Raw genomic sequence first — 21,192 nt, forward strand, 5'->3', positions numbered from 1 at the left:
ACAGATACACAGAACATGGACAGAGACAATGTGTAGCCTTAAAGCCTAAAATATTTACTGCTTGGCCTTTTACAGGAAGTTGGCCAATGTCTACACTAAACTCACAAAAATGAGTTCTGCAGTTTTTCCTCCTTTTTTCACTTTCTGAAATAATTTCTCTAAGGAGGAGATGATTTATTTCATAAAAATTTGGTATACCTTACCTGTAAAACAAGTAGAATCCAGTTTTGTTTGGTTTTGTTTTTTGAGCCAGGAATATCCTTGATTAGCACCATAAGTAGTTGCCCTTCCATTCACTTTTTCTGTTTTTTCTAGTGACATAACAGAATCGATTCATTTTCCAGAAATATATCCATTTTATTCTGAGTGTCAAATTATTTTCCATGTAGTAGATCACTATACTCTTTTTATTATTTAAAAATTCTCTTTAGCTCTCTATTTTCTCTTTTTTTAAACTCACATTTAATGTATTTCCTAATTTTTTATTACTTACATTTGCCAAACCTGTATCTAAATTATTATTCTTTCTAAATAATTAGATTTTCCAATTGGGAATGTTTTCTATTCCCCTTTTGTTCTTAATTTTTTGATTTCCGTAATTATCTTTTTTTCTTATTTGACTATATTCTTTTTACTTAAATTTTTCTGTTGAATATTGAGCTCATTTTCTCTTTTATTTTCTGATGAATGTATCTTGAAGTTTTAAGTTTTCCTTTAAGTTTTCTTTAATCTACTCTAACGAATTTGAACTCAAGGTTTTCATTGTTATTCAGTTGTAAGTATTTTGTGAATTTTTTCTCAGGGCCATTTTCTAATTTAAAGATAAGTTGGTAGTATGATTTATTTTATTTTATTTTATTTTATTTTTGAGACAGAGTCTCCCTGTGTCACAATTTCAGCTCACTATAACCTCTGCCTTCCAGGCTCAAGCGATTCTCCTGCTTCAGCCTCATACTGGGATTATAGGCATGAGCCACTGCACCCAGCTGGTAGTATGATTTTTAATTTCCAGACATATAAGATTTATTTTATTAGTTTTATAACTATTAATTTCTAATTTTGTTGCATATTTATGTAGCAGGACGGGCGGCAGACAAAACTCCTCAGACACTGAGCTAAAGAAGGAAGGGGTTTATTCGGCCAGGGGCATCGGCAAGACTCCTGTCTCAAGAGCGGAGCTCCCCGCAATTCCTGTCCCTTTTAAGGGCTCACAACTCTAACGGGATGCATGTGAGAGGGTCATGATTGATTGAGCAAGCAGGGGGTACGTGACTGGGGGCTGCATGCACCAGTAGTTAGATTAGAACAAAACAAGATAGGGATTTTCACAGTGCATTTCTATACAATGCCTGTAATCTATAGATAACAGAACCGATTAGCCCAGGGGTGGATCTTTAACTACCAGGCCCAGGGTGCGGCGCCGGGCTGTCTGCCTGTGGATTTCATTTCTGCCTTTTAGTTTTTACTTCTTCTTTCTTTGGAGGCACAAATTGGGCATAAGATGATATGAAGGGTGGTCTCCTTCCTTACTTATAGTAAGAGTGTGTAGTTTACATAATGTTGATTCTTTGGAATTTGCTGGGGTTTCATTTTTGTCTTTGATACGAATAGTTTTTGTTTCATATATACTTGAAAATAATTTTTATTTTATATTTGGTGGATGGGAAATTCTCTATAAAGTAACTGTATTGAGTTGATCAATTATGCTCCCCAAATTTTCTACAGTTTTGCTTATTTGTCTGCTTGAGCAATCTGTTTCTGAAAGAACATCACAAATTTTCAACTATTGTGCTTTTTTTTTTTTATAACTGAGTTATGACATAAATACAGAGAGGTATAACAATATAAATGTAGGCCAGGCGCAGTGGCTCATGCCTGTAATCCTAGCACTTTGGGAGGCCGTGGCCGGTGGATCAGTTGATGTCGGGAGTTCAAAACGAGCCTGGCCAACATGACAAAATCTCGTCTCTACTAAAAATACAAAAATTAGCTGGGCATGGTGGCCATGCCTGTAATCCCAGCTACCCGGGAGTCTGAGGAAGGAGAATCGCTTGAACCTGGCAGGCAGAGGTTGCAGTGAGCCGAGATTATATCACTGTACTCCAGCCTGGGCAACACAGTGAGTGAGACTCCGTTTCAAAAAAAAATAATAAAATAAAGTAAAATAAAATAAAATAAATGTAAAGCTCAGTGAATTGTCAGAAAGTTAAAATATTCAGGTAATTACTACCCAGGTGATAAAATAGTACAATACCAAGACTCTAGAACTGTTTTGGTTCCCCCTCGCAATCACTAGAAATCTTATCTCCAAAGATAACCAGAGAGTTCTCAGAGTGTAGAATCATTTCACCTGTTTTTAAACTTTATATAAATTGAACCATGCAGTATATGCTTTTTTCTTCTGTCTTCTAACATTATGTGAGAATCACCCATATTGTTTTTTATATCACCATTGGTCGTCCTTTTTTTATAGCATTGCAGTATTTCACTGAATAAATACAATGATATATATATCTGTTATACTGTTAATGGACATTTGGTGATTTTGAAATGAATAAAGGTACTAGGAATGTTCTCATCCATGCTTTTTGACATATAGATGCCCTGCATTTTTATTGGGCATATTCCCAGGAGTGTTTTTTTTTGTTCAAAGGGTATGTGTCTGTTTAACTTTAAAAGATACCATCGAATAGCTTTCTATAATGGATGCACCAATTTGTGTCCTGCCAGCAGCAGTGTAAGAATTCTGGTTGCTCCATGCTGTCAGTACTCCTGGTATTGCTAGTCTGTCTCATGTGAGCCACTCTCAGTGGGAATTGATGGCTTATTGTGGTTTTGGTTTTAATTGCCCCAATAACTAACGCTGTTGAGCAGATTTTCACAAATGAATTGACTATTTTATTGAACATCTGTTCAAATTTCTTGGCCATTTTTTATTGGGTTGTCTGTCATTTTCCTATTGATTTATACAAACTTATTATTTATTCTGGATATGAGAGCTTTGCAAATCGGAAATATTTTGTCCCATTTTAAGATTCACTTTTATAATCAAATAGTATATTTTGATAAACTCAAATTCTTAATTTTAATATATTACACTATATTTTTCTCTTTTTTATATTAGGGTTTGTAAGTCCCTTTTAAGAAATCCCTGCCTGGCCGGGCGCGGTGGCTCAAGCCTGTAATCCCAGCACTTTGGGAGGCCGAGATGGGCGGATCACGAGGTCAGGAGATCGAGACCATCCTGGCTAACACGGTGAAACCCCGTCTCTACTAAGAAATACAAAAAATAGCCGGGCGAGGTGGCAGCGCCTGTAGTCCCAGCTACTCGGGAGGCTGAGGCCGGAGAATGGCGTAAACCCGGGAGGCGGAGCTTGCAGTGAGCTGAGATCCGGCCACTGCACTCCAGCCTGGGCTACAGAGCCAGACTCCGTCTCAAAAAAAAAAAAAAAAAAAAAAAAAAAAAAAAAAAAAAAAAAAAAAAAAAAAAAGAAATCCCTGCTTACACAAAGTTTAGAAATATATTCTGCATTTTACTCTAGATCAGCACTGTCCATTAGAATTATAAAGTAAGCCACAACTTTGAACCACAGATATGATTTTAATTTTTAGTAGCCATAATAAAAAATAAAATAGGCAAAACTAATATAAATAATACAAATTATTAATAACTTTTTTGTTATTTTTCTTTAAGACTTCAAATTCTAGTCAGATTTCAAGAGCTGATAACCACATGTGACTAATTACTATTATATCGGGTGACCCATTTCTAGAAACGTTCATGATGCGCCGTTCAAATTTAGCTCCATGATCCATGTGCAATTGACTTTTGATGTGTTATTAGGTAGCATACCTGGCAAGGAAACTAGGTAGCTTACAGAAGCAAATGAAGATCTTCAGGATCCCGAGCCAATCTGTGTCCTTTAGGAACTAAGATAGGGCATGATAGTACTCGGACTTTCTGAATATCTCTAATTTCTGCATATTCAATCTTATTCCATGAGGATATTTGCAACACGTCAAGGAACATGGCCACCGGGTTGTTCTCAGGTCACATCTTTACAATCTTCAACAACAGATGAAAAAAGCTAATTCTAATTCTGTTTAGAAATATCCAAGCTCAGGTAATATTCCAGTACTCTGCAGCCAGAACAATGGATTATTTTTGGCCAGGCCTAGATTATATACCTATATTTATAACCATGGGACAGAAATTATTACTAGAAAATGGTAGCTACCACTATACATTATGTCTATTTCTATTATGAGATGCTGTGAGGAAGCTAGGACTATTTCTTGTACACAGTAAGCAGTAAATAAGTTTTTGCGAATTGCACTAGGATGGTCCCATAATTTGACAGCTATGCTTAAAATAAGGCCTAATACAGGATGAAGAATATGTATTCATTTGCTTTGAACACATTTTTATGTTACACAAGTATTTGAGGACCATCCAAACTCTTAGTTTACAAGCTTAGAAATGGCGATTTTAAGAGTTCAAGAAAATTCAACATTTTCTTTATAAACTGCATTTTCTACAGATTTTGGGGTGCTTAGAAGAGGTACACTGCTGCCCTTAGTGGCAATGTGCAGCTTTGCAAACATTGTGAGTGGTGGCCTCTATCTTACATGAAAGTATAATCCTTTTGGTTTTTAGTCTAACATCAGCCATTTTTCTTCACAATTTAAAAAAAATACTGTGAGGAGGAAAATGTTATTTAATATTGAAAGAATAATCGTCCTTTAGAATTCATTCAGCTTCCTATCTGAGTGGGGTCTTTGGCTCAACTTATTAGTTCAGTTATTTATAACAAAATTCAAAATTAAAGTGTGACACTGTGTTAATTAGAGAAAGAAAGTTGCTGTTCCCTGTGATTCTTAGCGTCCTACTTTTACCTCATATGTCTTCAGAGCTAATATGTTTCTCTTATTGGGAAACAAAAGCCACTCCCCCTTAGGTACATTAATCAGGAAAATTGTGTGAGTTGAAAGGAGATGTAGGAGGAGGAAGAGAATTGGAAGGAAAAGAATCTCTATTTGGCTTCCTTCTTTAGGAGTTTTAGCAAGATTGCATGAGGAAAATGACCCATTTTTGTTTTTTGAAAGACGTAACAAGTGAGAGAAAGTATTAAATAAAAACTTTAACTTGGTGTAGCCAAAGCCAATTAGATAGAATTTAGATAGATCATTTAAAAAGGAGAAAATGTTGCCTCAATTATTTGGAGGGCAAAGCATTGAGGTGGTGTCATTTTCTCAGGTGCCAACACAACAGAAAATGGTCTGACCTTTTCGATGCTGCTTTCCTAATGGCAATTTCTTATTTCCTTCTTTGATCATCCTGACCATACTTGACTCCCTTCGTTCCCTGCCAACCTCTCGCACACAGGCTTTTTGTTTGTGGTTTTTGTTCAAAGGTTCAGAAGCATATTTAATGGTGCGTATAAAGCTAGCTTCAGGGTAATGATAACATTCAATTCTTCTCACTGCATTCAAAACCACATGTAACTATAGCCAAAAATGATATCTAGGATTTCTTTTCTTTTCGTATTTATTTTTTCTTGACACTTGGTTGAGAAAGTTAGAAGGGTTTAAAAATGTTTTGCCTTTTTGACAATTACAAAGTAAATATTTTAATCTTAGCTTACATGTTTAATGCATTTTAAATTTATAATCATAATATAACAATAGTTTATAGAATGTGGAAAAAGTCATACATAATATCATTACTTTCTGTAACTACTATTCTGTGTTTTCCTTTACAGTCTTTTGCTATATGCATATTTTTATGTAATTGTAATTGTGTAATTTTGAACTTAGAAAATTTTTTTGGTAATTCAAAGGAACAATATGTATCTTTTACATTAGTTAAAAAAAATCACCTTGTGCTAATGAGAATCAGAAAATGACTATTTTCTGGAGTCATGGTGAATTTTATATTTGTCACACTCAGATGTGATTTAAAATGTTGGTTTATTATGAGTAGTAAGAAATAATTTTATCTTTTAATGTTGAGGAAGGCTTACAGTTGTATGTATGTGACACAGTATAAAGTGTAGAATCTTTTTAATTTTGTAAATGTTAGATTTGACTGTATTGCCTTATAAGAAACTCAAAATAAAAAATAAAAATAAGCATTACACAAATTATGAAACTCAAACTGTGTTGTTATAAAAAATGCAGCTTTAGGATACATTCTACTCACAAAACAGTCACGTGTAAAATGTTTTTATACATGCATTAAAGAAAAAGAAACTCCTTAAAATGAAGTAACTATTTCCTGTTTCATTTTGTTTGAACAGCTTTTGTTGCTCACTACGAGTTGCTTTAAATCTCTGGGAAGGTCTGTTCCGAATTTACTACTTCTGGATTGGCCAAAGTCTCTTTAAAGTGTGTGCTTTGTTCTCTAAAAAGCTTAGGTCAGTTGAGCAACAAGCTCCTCCTGTTTTTTTTTTTTTTTTTTTTTTTTTGAAAAAAAAAAGAGCTGAGTAATGCTGGAGCCTTCTCATGTGGCTGATGCAAACCTGGAGAATTTGCATCATCATTTAGCTGTAGTAAGTTGGTGTGACAGGCAGGCGCTTAAATACAAGCCCATGAGGAAGCTGAGCTGGTTTGTAATGATAGGGCGGCAGCAGCAGCAGCAGCAGCGGTAGAACGAGGAGGTGGAGAACTGGGAGCACGATGCATACACAGGTGTTTCTGATTAGTAATTAGCCGCTGTGAAGGATAAAGCACACCTTTGGGTTTTTACCTGTGAACACTATAGGGCTGAGAAAGACAGTCTGAAAGCAAAGAAAGCAAAGAGGAAGACCTCGATCAGTAACACCAAGAGACACCAAAGTTGAAAGTTTTGTTTTCTTTCCCTCTGTTTTATTTTTCCCCCGTGTGCCCCTACTATGGTCAGAAAGCCTGTTGTGTCCACCATCTCCAAAGGAGGTTACCTGCAGGGAAATGTTAACAGGAGGCTGCCTTCCCTGGGCAACAAGGAGCCACCTGGGCAGGAGAAAGTGCAGCTGAAGAGGAAAGTCACTTTACTGAGGGGAATCTCCATTATCATTGGCACCATCATTGGAGCAGGAATCTTCATCTCTCCTAAGGGCGTGCTCCAGAACACAGGCAGCGTGGGCATGTCTCTGACCATCTGGACGGTGTGTGGGGTCCTGTCACTATTTGGTGAGTGCAACTTTTTCTCTGGGGGGGGAGGGGGCGTGGCTGTGGGACTGGAAAGCTTGCTTTCTGGGAAAGCAAATGGTCATTTTTGAGGAGTGAATGGATGGCAAAGGCCACACCAAATTTTTAAAATTTTTGTTCAGGTACGTGAACTACCCAGACGGAGAATCCACTGTTGGTGTGATCTGGAACGCCCTCAAATTGTTTCCTACAGGCTGTACTTTCTTTTCCTGACTAAGACAGGCTATTTTCTGACTTTTCCCTGTGGGATGAGAGCAAAGACTAACTTTCATGACCCAGTAAAAAACATGCACACTTTCTGTGCCGGGCAGTTGTGCTTAGCTTGGGCACTCTGGCAGCTGGCATGTTGAATGAAACGCCTGTGAAGTGGAACCTGGCATGGCCTATTTAGACATAGAACGGAGTGTTCAGCAGAAGCCTTACTGACTTTTTATTAGCCTAACAAATGGGTGGCAGTCTTTTTAAAAATATTTTTTAAGTTCATATGCTTGTCACCTCTTAATATCCTTTCAAAAGTCCTTGGCATGAGAGAGAAATGTATGATGGCGCATAACTCAATCCCTATCATAACGGGGCATATTGCAATGGCCTGAGCAAATTTCAAATTACTTTTCAGCCTTTCATCTCTTCTCAATACCCATACACTTTTGCAATATAAGTTTTAAAACTTCAGTTGGGTGTTAGTTTTCTGTGCTTGCCCAGATCTGTTTTTATCATTTATATTTCACTTGTTCTCCAGGGACACAGATAATTTGTCCACCTGTTCACTGAATTAATCCGAAGGAAACTGGTAGAAGTATAATTATGAATTTTTCTTCAAAATTTATGTCTCTTCTGTTGATTTGAGAATTAATAATAAAGAGATAAATAAATGCCTCTTATGAAATAGGCAAATTACTAGAGAGCTACCTGAGTTTGTTGTAAAGATGATAGAAACTGGTGAACTGTCAAACATTAAATTTGATTTATGCTATGAAGATTTGTTTACTCTTCTTGGGAAAGATTCTATACTTTAAAGTTGCTCTTTGTCTTAACTCTAGGACTAACACTAACAAGTACTAACACTAACTCTAGGACTAACTAACAAGTACTAACTCTTGTTCCCATGTGTACCAATCCATTCATTCTTTCCACTCAGGCCTTGTGATGTTTTAAATCATTGGTTTGACGCTCATCTAGATAACTCAAATTCCTTTTTTTTTTTTTTTTTTTTTTTTTTTTTTTTTGAGATGGAGCCTCGCTCTGTTGCTGAGGCTGGAGTGCAGTGGTGTGATCTCGGCTCACTGCAGCCTCCGTCTCCCAGGTTCAAGCAATTCTCCTGCCTCAGCCTCCTGAGTAGCTGGTACTAGAGGTGTGTGCCACCACGTTTGGCAAATTTTTTGTATTTTTGTAGAGATGGGGTTTCACTGTGTTAGCCAGGTTGGTCTCAATCTCCTGACCTCATGATCCATCTGCCTCAGTCTCCCAAAGTGCTGGAATTACAGGCATGAGCAGTGACACTGCTCCTGGTCCTCAAATTCCATTTTTAGGAAGAAGTTATTTATTTATTTTAAATAAAACTTGTTAAAACAAGGTCATAGTATAGAAAGATTTATAGAGGAATTATTTGGGGTTTTTAGAAAGAGTTTGTGGTATTATTTATATGACTAACTTGTGCTTTATTAAATAGTCAGTAACAATTGTGTATCATTATTTCCCAGTATTACTTCCCATCTTTATAAAATAATTTGGAGTAATACCATTATGAGAAACTCTAATAGTACCCTTAGCCCTATTAACTTTAAAATAGCTCTGGTGTATGCACTTGTAGATAAAGAGAAACCTAATTGTTGATCATCTTAAATGACTTTGTGCACCTCAGTCTTTAAATCTTCCTACAGCACTTTATATATTCAGAATAAATCAATATCTAACCAGAAAAACCACAACCAGTTTACTGGACTTTGCATACTTATGTGCATGCAGCTTCCACTATGGGATTCAATTTTTGCACATAATAAAAGATTATTCAGATGTAATAAAATAGATCAGTATGAGTATTGAACTAGTTAAAGTGATGTTGACTTGCACTATGAAAATATGCTTATGCGTAAGTATTACATATCATCTTAAGCAGAAGCTCAAGAACAATAAAAAGAGAGAAACAGCTAAGGAGACTAGCTAACATTACACTTGAGCTGGTGTTCTTTGATTAATAATTGAAGGGAGTGTGCTTTTGTATTAATCTACTTATCTTTATTTGCATTGCATTTGTCACTTAAGTTACCAGAAGCTTCTGGACAGGAGTGCCTCTCTAACAGTAAGCAAAGCAAAATGTAAAGAAAAAATAATCCTTCTTTTTAAAAAGACTCTAGAACTCTGGGATCAACTGTAAAGAATCTGTACATTTGGTTTAATACATACATATAGTTTTTTTTTTAAGCGAAGGGTCAATACATGGATTTTTACATCTTGTTTTGAACTTTTTTCATCTGGGCAAAATGGTTATGAAGCTTTAGACCTTTAAATGAAAATCATTCCCCCAGAACTCAGTGTAAACCTAGGGCAACCATCCTGGAGTTTCAGCAAAGCATACAGAGGTCTAGGTATTGATTCTCTGACAATAAATTCTGAGGTACTTAAGACTCTTTCCAATAACATTTTATATTGGATCCTTTTCTGGACAGCCTACCAACATGGCGAATGTTCCCCCATGGAGAGTGAGTTGCAACTCGTTATAATTAGTTATAGGTAGATGAAATATATAAGTGTTCCCCACATATCAGTCTGCAGACTAGTTACTACGGAATTATTTGTGCAAATTTTAAAATGATAGAGATTCTTGAATTTCTCTTGTGGACAATCTACACTCTCTTGATGAGAGTCTGTTTTTCATTTGAGTGTTTTCGAATTAAAAATTATTCCCAGACCAAGCATGGTGGCTCATGCCTATGATCTCAGCACTTTGGGAGGCTGAGGCAGACAGAACCCTTGAGCCCAGGAGTTCCAGACCAGCCTGGGCAACATGGCAAAACCCTGTCTCTACAAAAAATACACAAAAATTTAGCTGGGCATGGTGGTGCGAGATTGTGCCACTGCACTCTAGCCTAGGTGACAGAGCAATACCCTCTCTCAAAAAAAAACAAAACAATTATTCCTAGGTGACTGTGATGTCATGACAAGTTTAGAAATCAGATATAAAATATGTAACACTAAGATTTCACTGAATATCCAAATTATATTTATGTTGGACAGTTCTGTCTAAATTATTATTAATCAGTAATACTTCTCTACACTTTTATTCTCAGATGTAGCTTGGAAAAAAGTCGTGTTCTTACATTTGAGCACTTGGCAGTACAGATAGAACTTTTCACATAATGACAGGATATATTTTTTATTTTCTTGTTAATTACTCAAATTAATAAGTATAGCTATATTTCATGTGATGCTTGCCATGTGTCAGGCCGTGTACTCTCCTAGGTACTCACTGCCACATCTATACACATAATTCCCTTATGAGGTAGAAACTGAGATCTCCATTTCACAGAGAGTGAAACTGAGGTTTTGTGGAATTGCATATTTGTCCAATTTTATGCGAATTGTATCGTTAAATATTAAAAATTTAGCTTATAGTTAATTCGATCTGAAGTACACAAATATAAATTATAGCACCTCATTTTAAAAAGTATATTCTGGGCTGGGTGCAGTGGCTCACGCCTGTAATACCAGCACTTTGGGAGGCCGAGGCAAGCAGATCACCTGAGGTCGGGAGTTCGAGACCAGCCCGGCCAACATGGAGAAACCTGGTCTCTACTAAAAATACAAAAAATTAGCCAGGTGTGCTGGCAGGCGCCTGTAATCCCAACTACTTGGGAGGCTGAGGCAGGAGAATAGCTTGAACCCTGGAGGCAGAGGTTGCAGTGAGCAGAGATCGTGCCACTGCACTCCAGTCTGGGGGAGAGAGTGAGACTCTGTCTCAAAAAAAAAAAAAAAAAAAAAAAGTATATTCTGGCTGGGCACAAGGGCTCAGCCTGTAATCCCAACACTTTGGGAGGCCGAGGTGGATGGATCTTCTGAGGTCAGGAGTTCAAGACCAGCCTGGCCAACGTAGTGAAACCCCATCTTTACTAAAAATTCAAAAATTAGCTGGGCGTGGTGGTGGCCACCTGTAATCCCAGCTACTTGGGACCTTGAAGCAGGAGAACTGCTTGAACCTGGGAGGCGGAGGTTGCAGTGAGCTGAGAGCGCCATTGCACTCTAGCCTGGGTGACGAGAAACTCTATCTCAAAAAAAAAAAAGAACAAAAAACCCAGAGTGTACACTTCAAAAAACATTCAATATAGCCTTTTATAGAAACAGAAGGAGTCAGAATTCATTTTGTTGACAAAATATATCCTACAAATTAAATGAAATCTTGCAAGGCATAGAGTCCATAGTTTTCTAACGAGTGGATACAGCTTATTTATTTCGATTTTCCACGGAAACATAATTTATTAAAAGGGTTCTCAAAAAATAATTCAAAAAAAAGTTAAAAGCTAACTCAAACATTTGGACTAACGCCTTGTCTCGGTGTGAGGTTGTGTTCTTCTAAAAATAGGTCAATATTATTGACATCTCTCTTCTCTTTTTCCCCTATTTCCAGGTTTTCATCTCAAAATTCTGGAACACATGATATTGTTGTAGACACGTGTCTTTGTCATTTCAAGTAAAATTATAGTGTTCAAATAGAGTGAACTAAATCTCAGCTGTGAGGATGTTAGAAGAGGAACTTGGCGGGTCTTAGCAATTAGATGACGGTTATTTGTCTTGCATAAGGATGCCATTCAGACCAAAGGAGATAGTTACATCTCAGGCAGCATATAAACATTATTGTATCCATTTTAATGCTAGGTGTCTTGAAAATGTGTTAAATTGGTACCATTTTGTGACAAATATTTCACAGGAGCCTTGTCTTATGCTGAATTGGGAACAAGTATAAAGAAATCCGGAGGTCATTACACGTATATTTTGGAAGTCTTTGGTCCATTACCAGCTTTTGTACGGGTCTGGGTGGAACTCCTCATAATACGGTAAGAACATAGTAGAAAGAATTAAGAAAAAATAAACCAATTCGTTCTTATGAATCACCTTGATTATTTTTAACTGGTTAAACATATGCATGTCATGTGACTACGTGTAAACATGTCTACCTCAGGATATAAAGCTTGTGATAAAATACCTTTCTGGATTAAGATATTTTTAATGCAATTTTGTCACTGACAAGCAGTTCACCAGCAATGCCAAACTATTAAAAGTATCTACCTTTCTTTAACCCTCAGCTATTCTCTTTGACACTTCTAGGAGAAAGATGCTTACCTGAAAGCATATGAACATGAAAATTCACCTGGATACCTTTTGACCAACTAGACAAATTAAATATTATACTAGGAATTGGAATTTTCTCTTATTGTAGATTATATCACTAAGGCATTTAACTTTACTTAGTCATTGTGATGAAGACCCTTCTGTGCCTGACAACTTAATTGGTCACCAAGGCTTATACTTTATAAAAAACAGAGTTTGCATGACAGAGTCAAATGACTCATTTCCTTATGTTAAACAAATCAGGAACTACAGTTCCAAACGCCTTTTTTGATTTTATTGTTGTAACAATGTGTTTACATTCCTGCTTGTCTCAGTTTAAAATCAAACTGAATAGTGCCAAGTCACTCTGAATAGCAAATTTCCTTCAACTTTGTGGGAAGCTTATGATGTCATATGAGCATTTCAGAGTATCACAGTTTCTTAAGGCTAATTACTTCTATAAAATGTGATGTGGACATTCTGATTACAGAATTTAATGGATATTACTAGGGAAACTTGCTCTTATCAAACTTACCAAACATACATGATTGAGAGCTCATGTGAGCTTTTATGGCTAAGTGCCAATAAGTGCTAGTTAGTACTGACTTAACACTAATCATGAGTTTTACAGTGTTAGAAGTCTTTTTTTTTAACAGAAAAAATATCTTCAAAGTAGTATATACTTCATGAAGTCTTTTTCATTTTAAACAACTCTGCATTATTTAAAATTGTTATAATGATATAATAATAAGTATTTTTCCCTTTTCTAAAATTCCTGTATCAGGAATGTACTTTCTGTTCCTTTTTGGTTATCTGAATCTTATCTGCTCTTCAAAGGTCATCTTAAATCCTATCTTTCTCATAATTAATTTCCTGTTTATTCTAATTTGTTATTTCTTTCATCTCTAAATTCTTCTGAAAATGCTATCTCTGCTTCACATTTGACATTGAACATGATACCTTCTATTCTTCCTTAATATTTTAGATGTCTATATTTTGTTTCCCTTTTAAAACTGCCAACCTTTCAAGCATATAAAGATACGATCTTTTTGTAACCTGTATAGCACTTAGGTCAGTGCCCTTTTTTCGGCATATATTAAATTATTTTTGAATAAGTAATTGAAAGTTTAAAGTTACAATATATTGTGTATAACATACTCAGCATTCAAATACATGTACTCCTTATTTAGACTGCTGACCTGTCAGGCTGGTGGGCTTTGGAGCTTAATACAGTTGGACTTGACTCCATCTTCAGCCATGTATTAGTGTGTAACTTTGGCTCATTGCTTGGCATTATGATGAACACGATCATTCCATATAAATATAGCTTATATCTTATGGTAGCACAGATAAAATATACATCTATTAATTTATTTATTCCACAATCTGCCACTGAATGGTAAATGACAATAAAAAGAGATCTAAAGTGAAATCAGTCATGATTTCTGCTCCCAGGTAGCTGATAATCACTTATTACTTTAATTAAAAAGAAAAAAAAACTACTTTTCTCTGTGTGTGTGTGTGTGTGTGTGTGTGTGTGTGTGTGTGTCTGTGGACAGAGGAAAGTACCTTTGTATTCTAGAAGATTTAAAATATGCTTATGTATCTCTTTGTCATAACATACTGATTTTGCTGAGTTGGCCTTTTAAATATGTAGAATAACAAATATCATGAGGAGGGACAAGATATCTAAGTATTTAAACATTACTAATACTCATAGTTCCTAAGTACTTCACATTAAAATTATACCTTTAGATTAAGTTTGTATTGCCAGAAATAATCTGTAAAACACAGATTTCAAGGAGAGAAATATTACCTATCATTACACAGCAGGGGTCATTAAACCGAATTTGCGAGTTCACTCTATATTTAATATATATTGGGTTTCTACTATATATTAGACACTGCGCTAAACACTGGAGATAAAATTGTGGTTAAGATAGATACGATTTTGTACCCTTAGAGCTCCGAGTCAAGTGGGAGGAAATCATTATCAGCTGAGAAATCACATAGGTAAATATAAAATTGCTACTGTGATAAGCACTGTGGAAGACAGGCCAAGGACTTCAGTATGAATATACTCCAAGAGATCTGGCCCAGTCAGAGGCTGGAGAAGCTTTCCCTGGCAAAGGAAAATTGAACCAAGATCTGAAGTTTATAGCATAGTCAATGAGTTGCAGAGGCTGCAGGCAGAGAAGATTCATATCCTTCTAGTAGGAGGAAGCTAACTGAAGAAATAAGGAGAGCTTAGACCAGATGGAGCCTTGAATGCAACGTGAAGGAGTTTTGCATTTCCTGAACATATTTTGAAAGCACTAAAATGACATGATCAGATCTTAAATTATACATCAAAAATTGTATAAATGATGGAGAATAGGATAAACAGTTTTGTTTGGGGAAGATGGGAGGGTGTCTAGGAAAAGAAGAAAATCAAAAACCTTATGCTGCTCTCCAGTATCAGCCAGCCAAAGTTGACAACATGTAATGGTGGTTGGTTTTCTGATAATCTATGGATCAGGCATGAATGTTGGGTAACTACGAGAAGAAAGAGAAGCTAAAAAGGAAGTTTGACATAAGAAATTAGATAATTGCCGGGGGGCGCGGTGACTCATGGCTGTAATACCAGCACTTTGGGAGGCTGAGGCAGGTGGATCACCAGGTCAGGAGTTCAAGACCAGCCTGACCAATATGGTGAGACCCCGTCTGTACTAAAAATACAAAAAATTAGCCAGGCATGGTGGCTTGTGCCTGTAATCCCAGCTACTCAGGAGGCTGAGGCAGGAGAATTGCTTGAACATGGGAGGCGGAGGTTACAGTGAGCTGAGATCGTGCCACTACACTCCAGTCTAGGCAACAGAGTGAGACTCCATTTCAGAAAAAAAAAAAAAAAAAGAAATTAGATAATTGCACAGACTTGCATGTTTATGGAAAAAATATGCATTCATATATACATACATCTAAAATGAAAAGGTCTGTGCAATTTTCTCATAAAAATATTTGAAGAATTAAAATAGAAGGATGTATTACCTATATTTCTATATACTTGAATTTATTTCATATTCTTGTCCCATTTATATTTACTTAATTGTATAAGATTATAATAAATATATTATTTTTAAATTTATACTTTATATCTGATTGTTACTATAGGAGTAAGAATAATCACTTGACTTTGAGTTTTTGTCTGTACAGAAAAAATAAGAGTAAAACAATATCAAGTATGTAGGCATGTATTTCCAGAGAATACGTAATACTAATTTTTTAGGTTGAGTATTGTGTTCATTCTTTAGACTATGCCTTGACACATTAGATCTGTACGGCATTAACTAATTCATAATATGGCTGAAGTTTATTTACTGACTTTTTGAGAAAGAAGATGGCTTCCTGTAAGCCTAGCTCTGTCAAGATCTTATGTAATAAGCCGGATTTTGAAGGAAAAGTCAAATATGGGAGAGCAGGGGAAAAGTTGGTAGTACTTACCCTTGTTCCCAAGAATATGTGAAGTTTAAAAACTAGCCACCAATGTTATAGGAAATATTTCATTTGGAATGTCTATGACAACCTAATCAAGTATGGAATTCTGAAAACTATAGACTTTCATATTTAACATGTTGCATATGCTAAATACACTCAAGGTAGAAAAATCTAATGAAATTAAATTTAATAAAAATGCTATTTTTCCCCCTGTGGTTAATCTAAATATATACATTTTTTTTTAGCCCTGCAGCTACAGCTGTGATATCCCTGGCATTTGGACGCTACATTCTGGAACCATTTTTTATTCAATGTGAAATCCCTGAACTTGCGATCAAGCTCATTACAGCTGTGGGCTTAAGTGAGTATTATAGCTATATATGTAAAAAAGGAAAAAAACAACACAAAAATGATTGAATACAAAGTGTCTTTAGACTTTTTGCATTGTAGGGTTGCCTCTCACGTCATGTTCTTCTTGCTTACAGTTCCAAATTTCTGCTGGAAGGATTTGGAGTGACATCCAATATTGTATTCCACGCCAGTTTTGTATTTGGCCAATAGATATGATGGCTAATCTTTTTAAATAGTAAAAATCACCTTACTAGTAAAATATTAAGTCGGTTATACATGAACAAGACTTTTAAAGAGGAAACCCCAATTATTTTAGAGATTATTTAATTGGAAATTAGCTATATATTGAATTATATCTTATGTGTATTCGTGGAGTTACCTTTATGTAGTGGGTGTGTAAGTTGTGTTTATACATTTTGTAGTGTTAGCAGCTGTCACTCCCAGTGTTATAATGTTAGCTGCCTGTTGTTGGTCATGAAAAGAGTTTTCTTTCAAGATTGATTATTAATAGTGTTTTCCAACTAGATTTCTTTATGGTCTCCAAATTGAGAAGTTGTTCATCTTTTATCAATGGGCACAAATATTCATTGATTTAAAAAAGAAACAAAAAGAACATGAACAAAATTACATGAGTGATATGAAGCCATATATGACTCTAATTCCCCAAAAGATGCCAGGTACTAAATCCTTAAATATGGGAAAGGATAACTTAATTCTGGGTGCCATTTGAATCACTGTCTTAATCAATATGATCACATTTAACCAAGTTTTAGCTACTTATAAAGAGAAAGCTACACTAACTGAATTGCATAATCATGGAAGAATTTTTAGTTTGTATGGCTAAGATGTTTCAGTGGGATAATGCCTGAGATATTGCCTGTAATTTACTTATTGCCTGTAATTCATTTATTTTTTTAATTAAAATTTAAAAAATAGATTTAGTGGGTACAATGCAGTTGTGTTACATGGATATATTGTGTAGTGGTGGAGTCTGGGCTTTTAGTGTAACCATCACCCAAATAGTGTACATTGTAGAAATTAGGTAATTTTCATCCCTCATCCTCCTCCTACCCTCTCATCTCTCTGAGTCTTCAATGTCTATTATTTCACACTCTATGTCTATGTGTATACATTATTTAGCTCCCACTTATAAGTGAGAACATGTGGTATTTGACTTTCTTTTTCTCTAATTCCACTTAAAATAGTGACTTCCAGTTCCATCCATGTTACTTGCAGCAAAGGCATTATTTTATTTAATTTATTAAGAACACAATAAAAATGGTAGCTATGTATACTTTTAGTAAAACATCATTTGAAGTTCCATGAGACTAGAGACCTATTCATTGCTGCATTTCCAGCCCCTCATTTAGCTCCTAGCATGTTGTTGGTGCTCAATAAGTATTTGTTGACTTGATTTTCTAAGAAGTCTAAGAATTTTTTTCTCCAGCAGAAAAGTCTATCGTCTGTTTACTTGTTAAACTTGGAGGATTAGACATCTTCGATATATTTCCAGGCAGTGGGAAAATGATAAAAATGCAATAGAGTTTGCTTCGTATTATGTTCAGATCTAGCAGTCTAAGTTTTTGTGGGTTGAACCATTTTAGCATAGTGGTTACAGTTTAGGCTTTGGAAGCAAACAACCTGGAACTGAAACTTGGTGTTACAATTCTTAGTGTTGTGAGCTTGTGCTAAGTTTTAAACCTGTTTAAGCCCCAATTTTATTTCACAGGAAAATGCCTGTGAAAAAATAATCTATTAATATCTTGAATGGCTTAAGGAAGATGAAACTAAGCCAGATTTTTTTGTTTAGGTCAGATTCTTTTTCATTATATTTTCTTTTTTCTTTCTTTAGCTTTTATTTTGAGTTCAGGGGTGCATGCGCAGTTTGTGACATAGGTAAACTCGTGTCATGGGGGTTTGTGGTACAGATTGTCTCGTCACCCAGGTTCTAAACCTAGCACCCAAGTTATTTTTTTCTGATTCTCTCCCTCCTTCCAAACACCCTCAAGTAGGCCCAGTGACTGTTGTTACCCTTTGTGTTCATGACTTGTCATCATTTAGCTCCATTTTGTACATGAAAACATGCAGCATTTGGTTTTCTGTTCCTGTGTTAGTTTGCTGAGGATAATGACCTCTAGCTCCATCCATCTTCCTGCAAAAGACATGATCAAAGTCAGATTTTTAAGACCATTAACGGAGTGCCTTGTCTATAGAATGTTCTTGATAAGTCCACTGTTCCACTAAGGGATTGGACTAACAGCCATTGTTATATTCACCATTTTCTTGTTCCTCGAATGACTGAGGCAGAATCATATCACAAATATTATTTTTAAAAAAGAGAAGAGCAGGGGTGGCATTTTTGAGAGCTCTGTAAATTAATAATAATAGTTATCAATTAAAAGCCATAACCAGAAGACTAAGTAGATTGCATGTAAACATTTATAAATTCACAAACTTTACTCACTTTGGAGTTAAAATTACATTAATAATAATGCTATATTTATGTTTTTATAAGTCTAGATAACTCTCTTCTTGTTTATCCCAATTTAATTAAACATTTTAAAGGGAAAATTAGTATTTCAGCGAATTAAATGAAAACTGCTCAAATTAAACTTTAAAACAGTTCTAGGAAAGGATAACTATGTTGGGATTTACAAAACCTCTGTAGTAGACATTGGTGATGAAATAGTTAACAAGGAGCCTGAATAAATCTTAGATGAACCCAGACGTTTCCTTCTATTTTTGCCATGAGTTATTACATTCATTTTTAAATTTTGATGTTCCTTTTGCAAGCTTGAAATTCTGAGAAAGAAATGCGTTTCCATAATCAGCAACAATTAAAAAGAAAACTGGATATCCTTATGACTCAGTGGTGGGTAATGTAAATCGATGCCCTAATTGGGAAAGTCAAACTGTCTTTAAGAAAAATTTAGCTTTAATGGAGCAACAGGGGGTGGAGATGGAGATAGAGAAGGAGGAATTTATCTAGGGGCAAATCTCTCACATCCTGCTTTCTTCAAAGTGAGTCTAGGTGATTTTCTACCTGTTAGGGGTGGAAGGTTACCAAGATGTAGAAAATAGAGTTTAATTGCATGAATTGCTCCCCTGTGAACCTTGGGGAAGGAAACAATTTGTGGTCATTTGAAATCTCTAGTTAAGCATAGAAAAAGGGCAAACCTGAAGGGTCTTGCTACATCATAGAAAAAAAGAATTTCAAATTTTGTGAAATGTTAGCCAACCATTTGAGAGATGATAATGGGATAAGGGTAGGGGGTTAAGTAAATACTAATTCACCCCCATTTTTTTAAGTACTGTATTTCATTTCTGTCAAATTTAATGAAGATAAAAAAGCTTTTGCTTATACAAATTTTATCCATTCCAGTAAACATGTCAAGTGCATAGAAGTTTAGATGGAAAATCTTATAGATTCACATTTGACTGCTCTCTTATAGCCCAATATTGTAATTACTTTCTTTCTTTCTTTTTTTTTCTCTCTCTTTTTTTTTTTTTTTTTTTTTTTTTTGAGACAGAATCTCCCTTTGTCGCCCAGGTTGGAGTGTAGTGGCATGATCTTGGCTCACTGCAAGCTCCTCCTCCCGGGTTCACACCATTCTCCTGCCTCAGCCTCTTGAGTAGCTGGGACCACAGGCGCCCGCCACCACGCCCGGCTAATTTTTTTGCATTTTTAGTAGAGACGGAGTTTCACCATGTTAGCCAGAATGGTCTCGATCTCCCGACCTCATGATCCGCCCGCCTTGGCCTCGCAAAATGCTAGGATTACAGGCGTGAGCCACCGCACCCGACCTGTAATTACTTTCTTCACCTTCTGTAGAAGTTCATGAATTTTCACTGCTTTTATAGATTCAATAAGCATTGAAGTGTGCTCAATATTTAAAATATTTATCTGTTCTGTTTTCCTGAAATTGAACCCTTTATAATGATACACTTGAATGCCAGAATATTATGATAAAAATATTCTCCTTAAGATATGAGATCTAGTCCCAGATCCATCCCTAACACCATCAATTGTTGAATGCCAATTTCCTTGCTAGTTTATTTTATCTATACAAAATAAAGATGAGCTAAGAGCCCCATCCTAATTCTCAAACTTTTGAAAGTAATTGGGAGGAACAAACAAAATAACATTTGTGATTGTATTGTGAAAAAAGTTAGCCAGTTCTACAAATGTATTACTTTATATTCTTCTTGAAATCTATATTTTCCTGGCACCATTAAATTACATAAAAGAAAATCTAGGACTATTTCTGTGTTAACACTTCAAATATAGCATACGAAGTGGCTCTGTTTACATCTTTGAAGTCTGGCTATACCTACTTCTTTTCTACCATAAGTAAATTACCAGCACCACCAATTCTTAGGTAAATATACATAGTATTAAAATATACAAGTACTGCAGAACAACTATCATATACTTTCGGAGGATGACAAGTAAAATGTGGAAACAAAGGGTCCTGAAATCCCAGCTAACATAAAGATGAAATTTTGCAGAGAGAAAGAGCCATCGTGAGTTTAAAAGAACTAGGTACACTAATGGAATCATGTATGTCTTTTGAACTACTTCCTCATTGTTACCTGGGAACTAATTAAAAGTTAGATTACCTGGGCTCCAGACTCACCTTCACTGTTACTACCTATGCAAACATAAGCAAGTTAAATAATATCTCGAGTCTCAGCTGCTCATCTGAAAAATAAGGTCGATAAAATGACTATGTCATAGAGATATGAGGATTAAATAACATTATTCATGTAAAGTGTTTGTAGAATGTCTGCCATGAAATAATAGTTTATATTTATATATTGCTTAACATTTTTATTCCCAATAGTGAGATCCTAGAT

General features: G+C 35.6%; 1 protein-coding gene across 13 annotated transcripts in view; it reads left to right on the forward strand.

The window, feature by feature from the left end:
• The window catches only part of LOC105493253 (solute carrier family 7 member 11), a 788,950-nt gene that overhangs the window by 706,056 nt on the left and 61,702 nt on the right, over positions 1-21,192 (forward strand). For 12 of the 13 annotated variants that reach the window (XM_071093030.1, XM_071093026.1, XM_071093035.1 and 9 more), the window contains 3 exons: positions 6,902-7,170; positions 12,110-12,236; positions 16,230-16,345. In XM_071093030.1, the coding sequence (XP_070949131.1) occupies positions 6,902-7,170; positions 12,110-12,236; positions 16,230-16,345 (512 nt within the window). Of the gene's footprint in view, positions 1-6,109; positions 7,171-12,109; positions 12,237-16,229; positions 16,346-21,192 lie in introns of those variants that run through there. The other variant, XM_011760771.3, reaches the window with a different exon arrangement.

This window comes from Macaca nemestrina, chromosome 3 (assembly GCF_043159975.1).
Source record: "Macaca nemestrina isolate mMacNem1 chromosome 3, mMacNem.hap1, whole genome shotgun sequence".
NCBI lineage: Eukaryota > Metazoa > Chordata > Mammalia > Primates > Cercopithecidae > Macaca > Macaca nemestrina.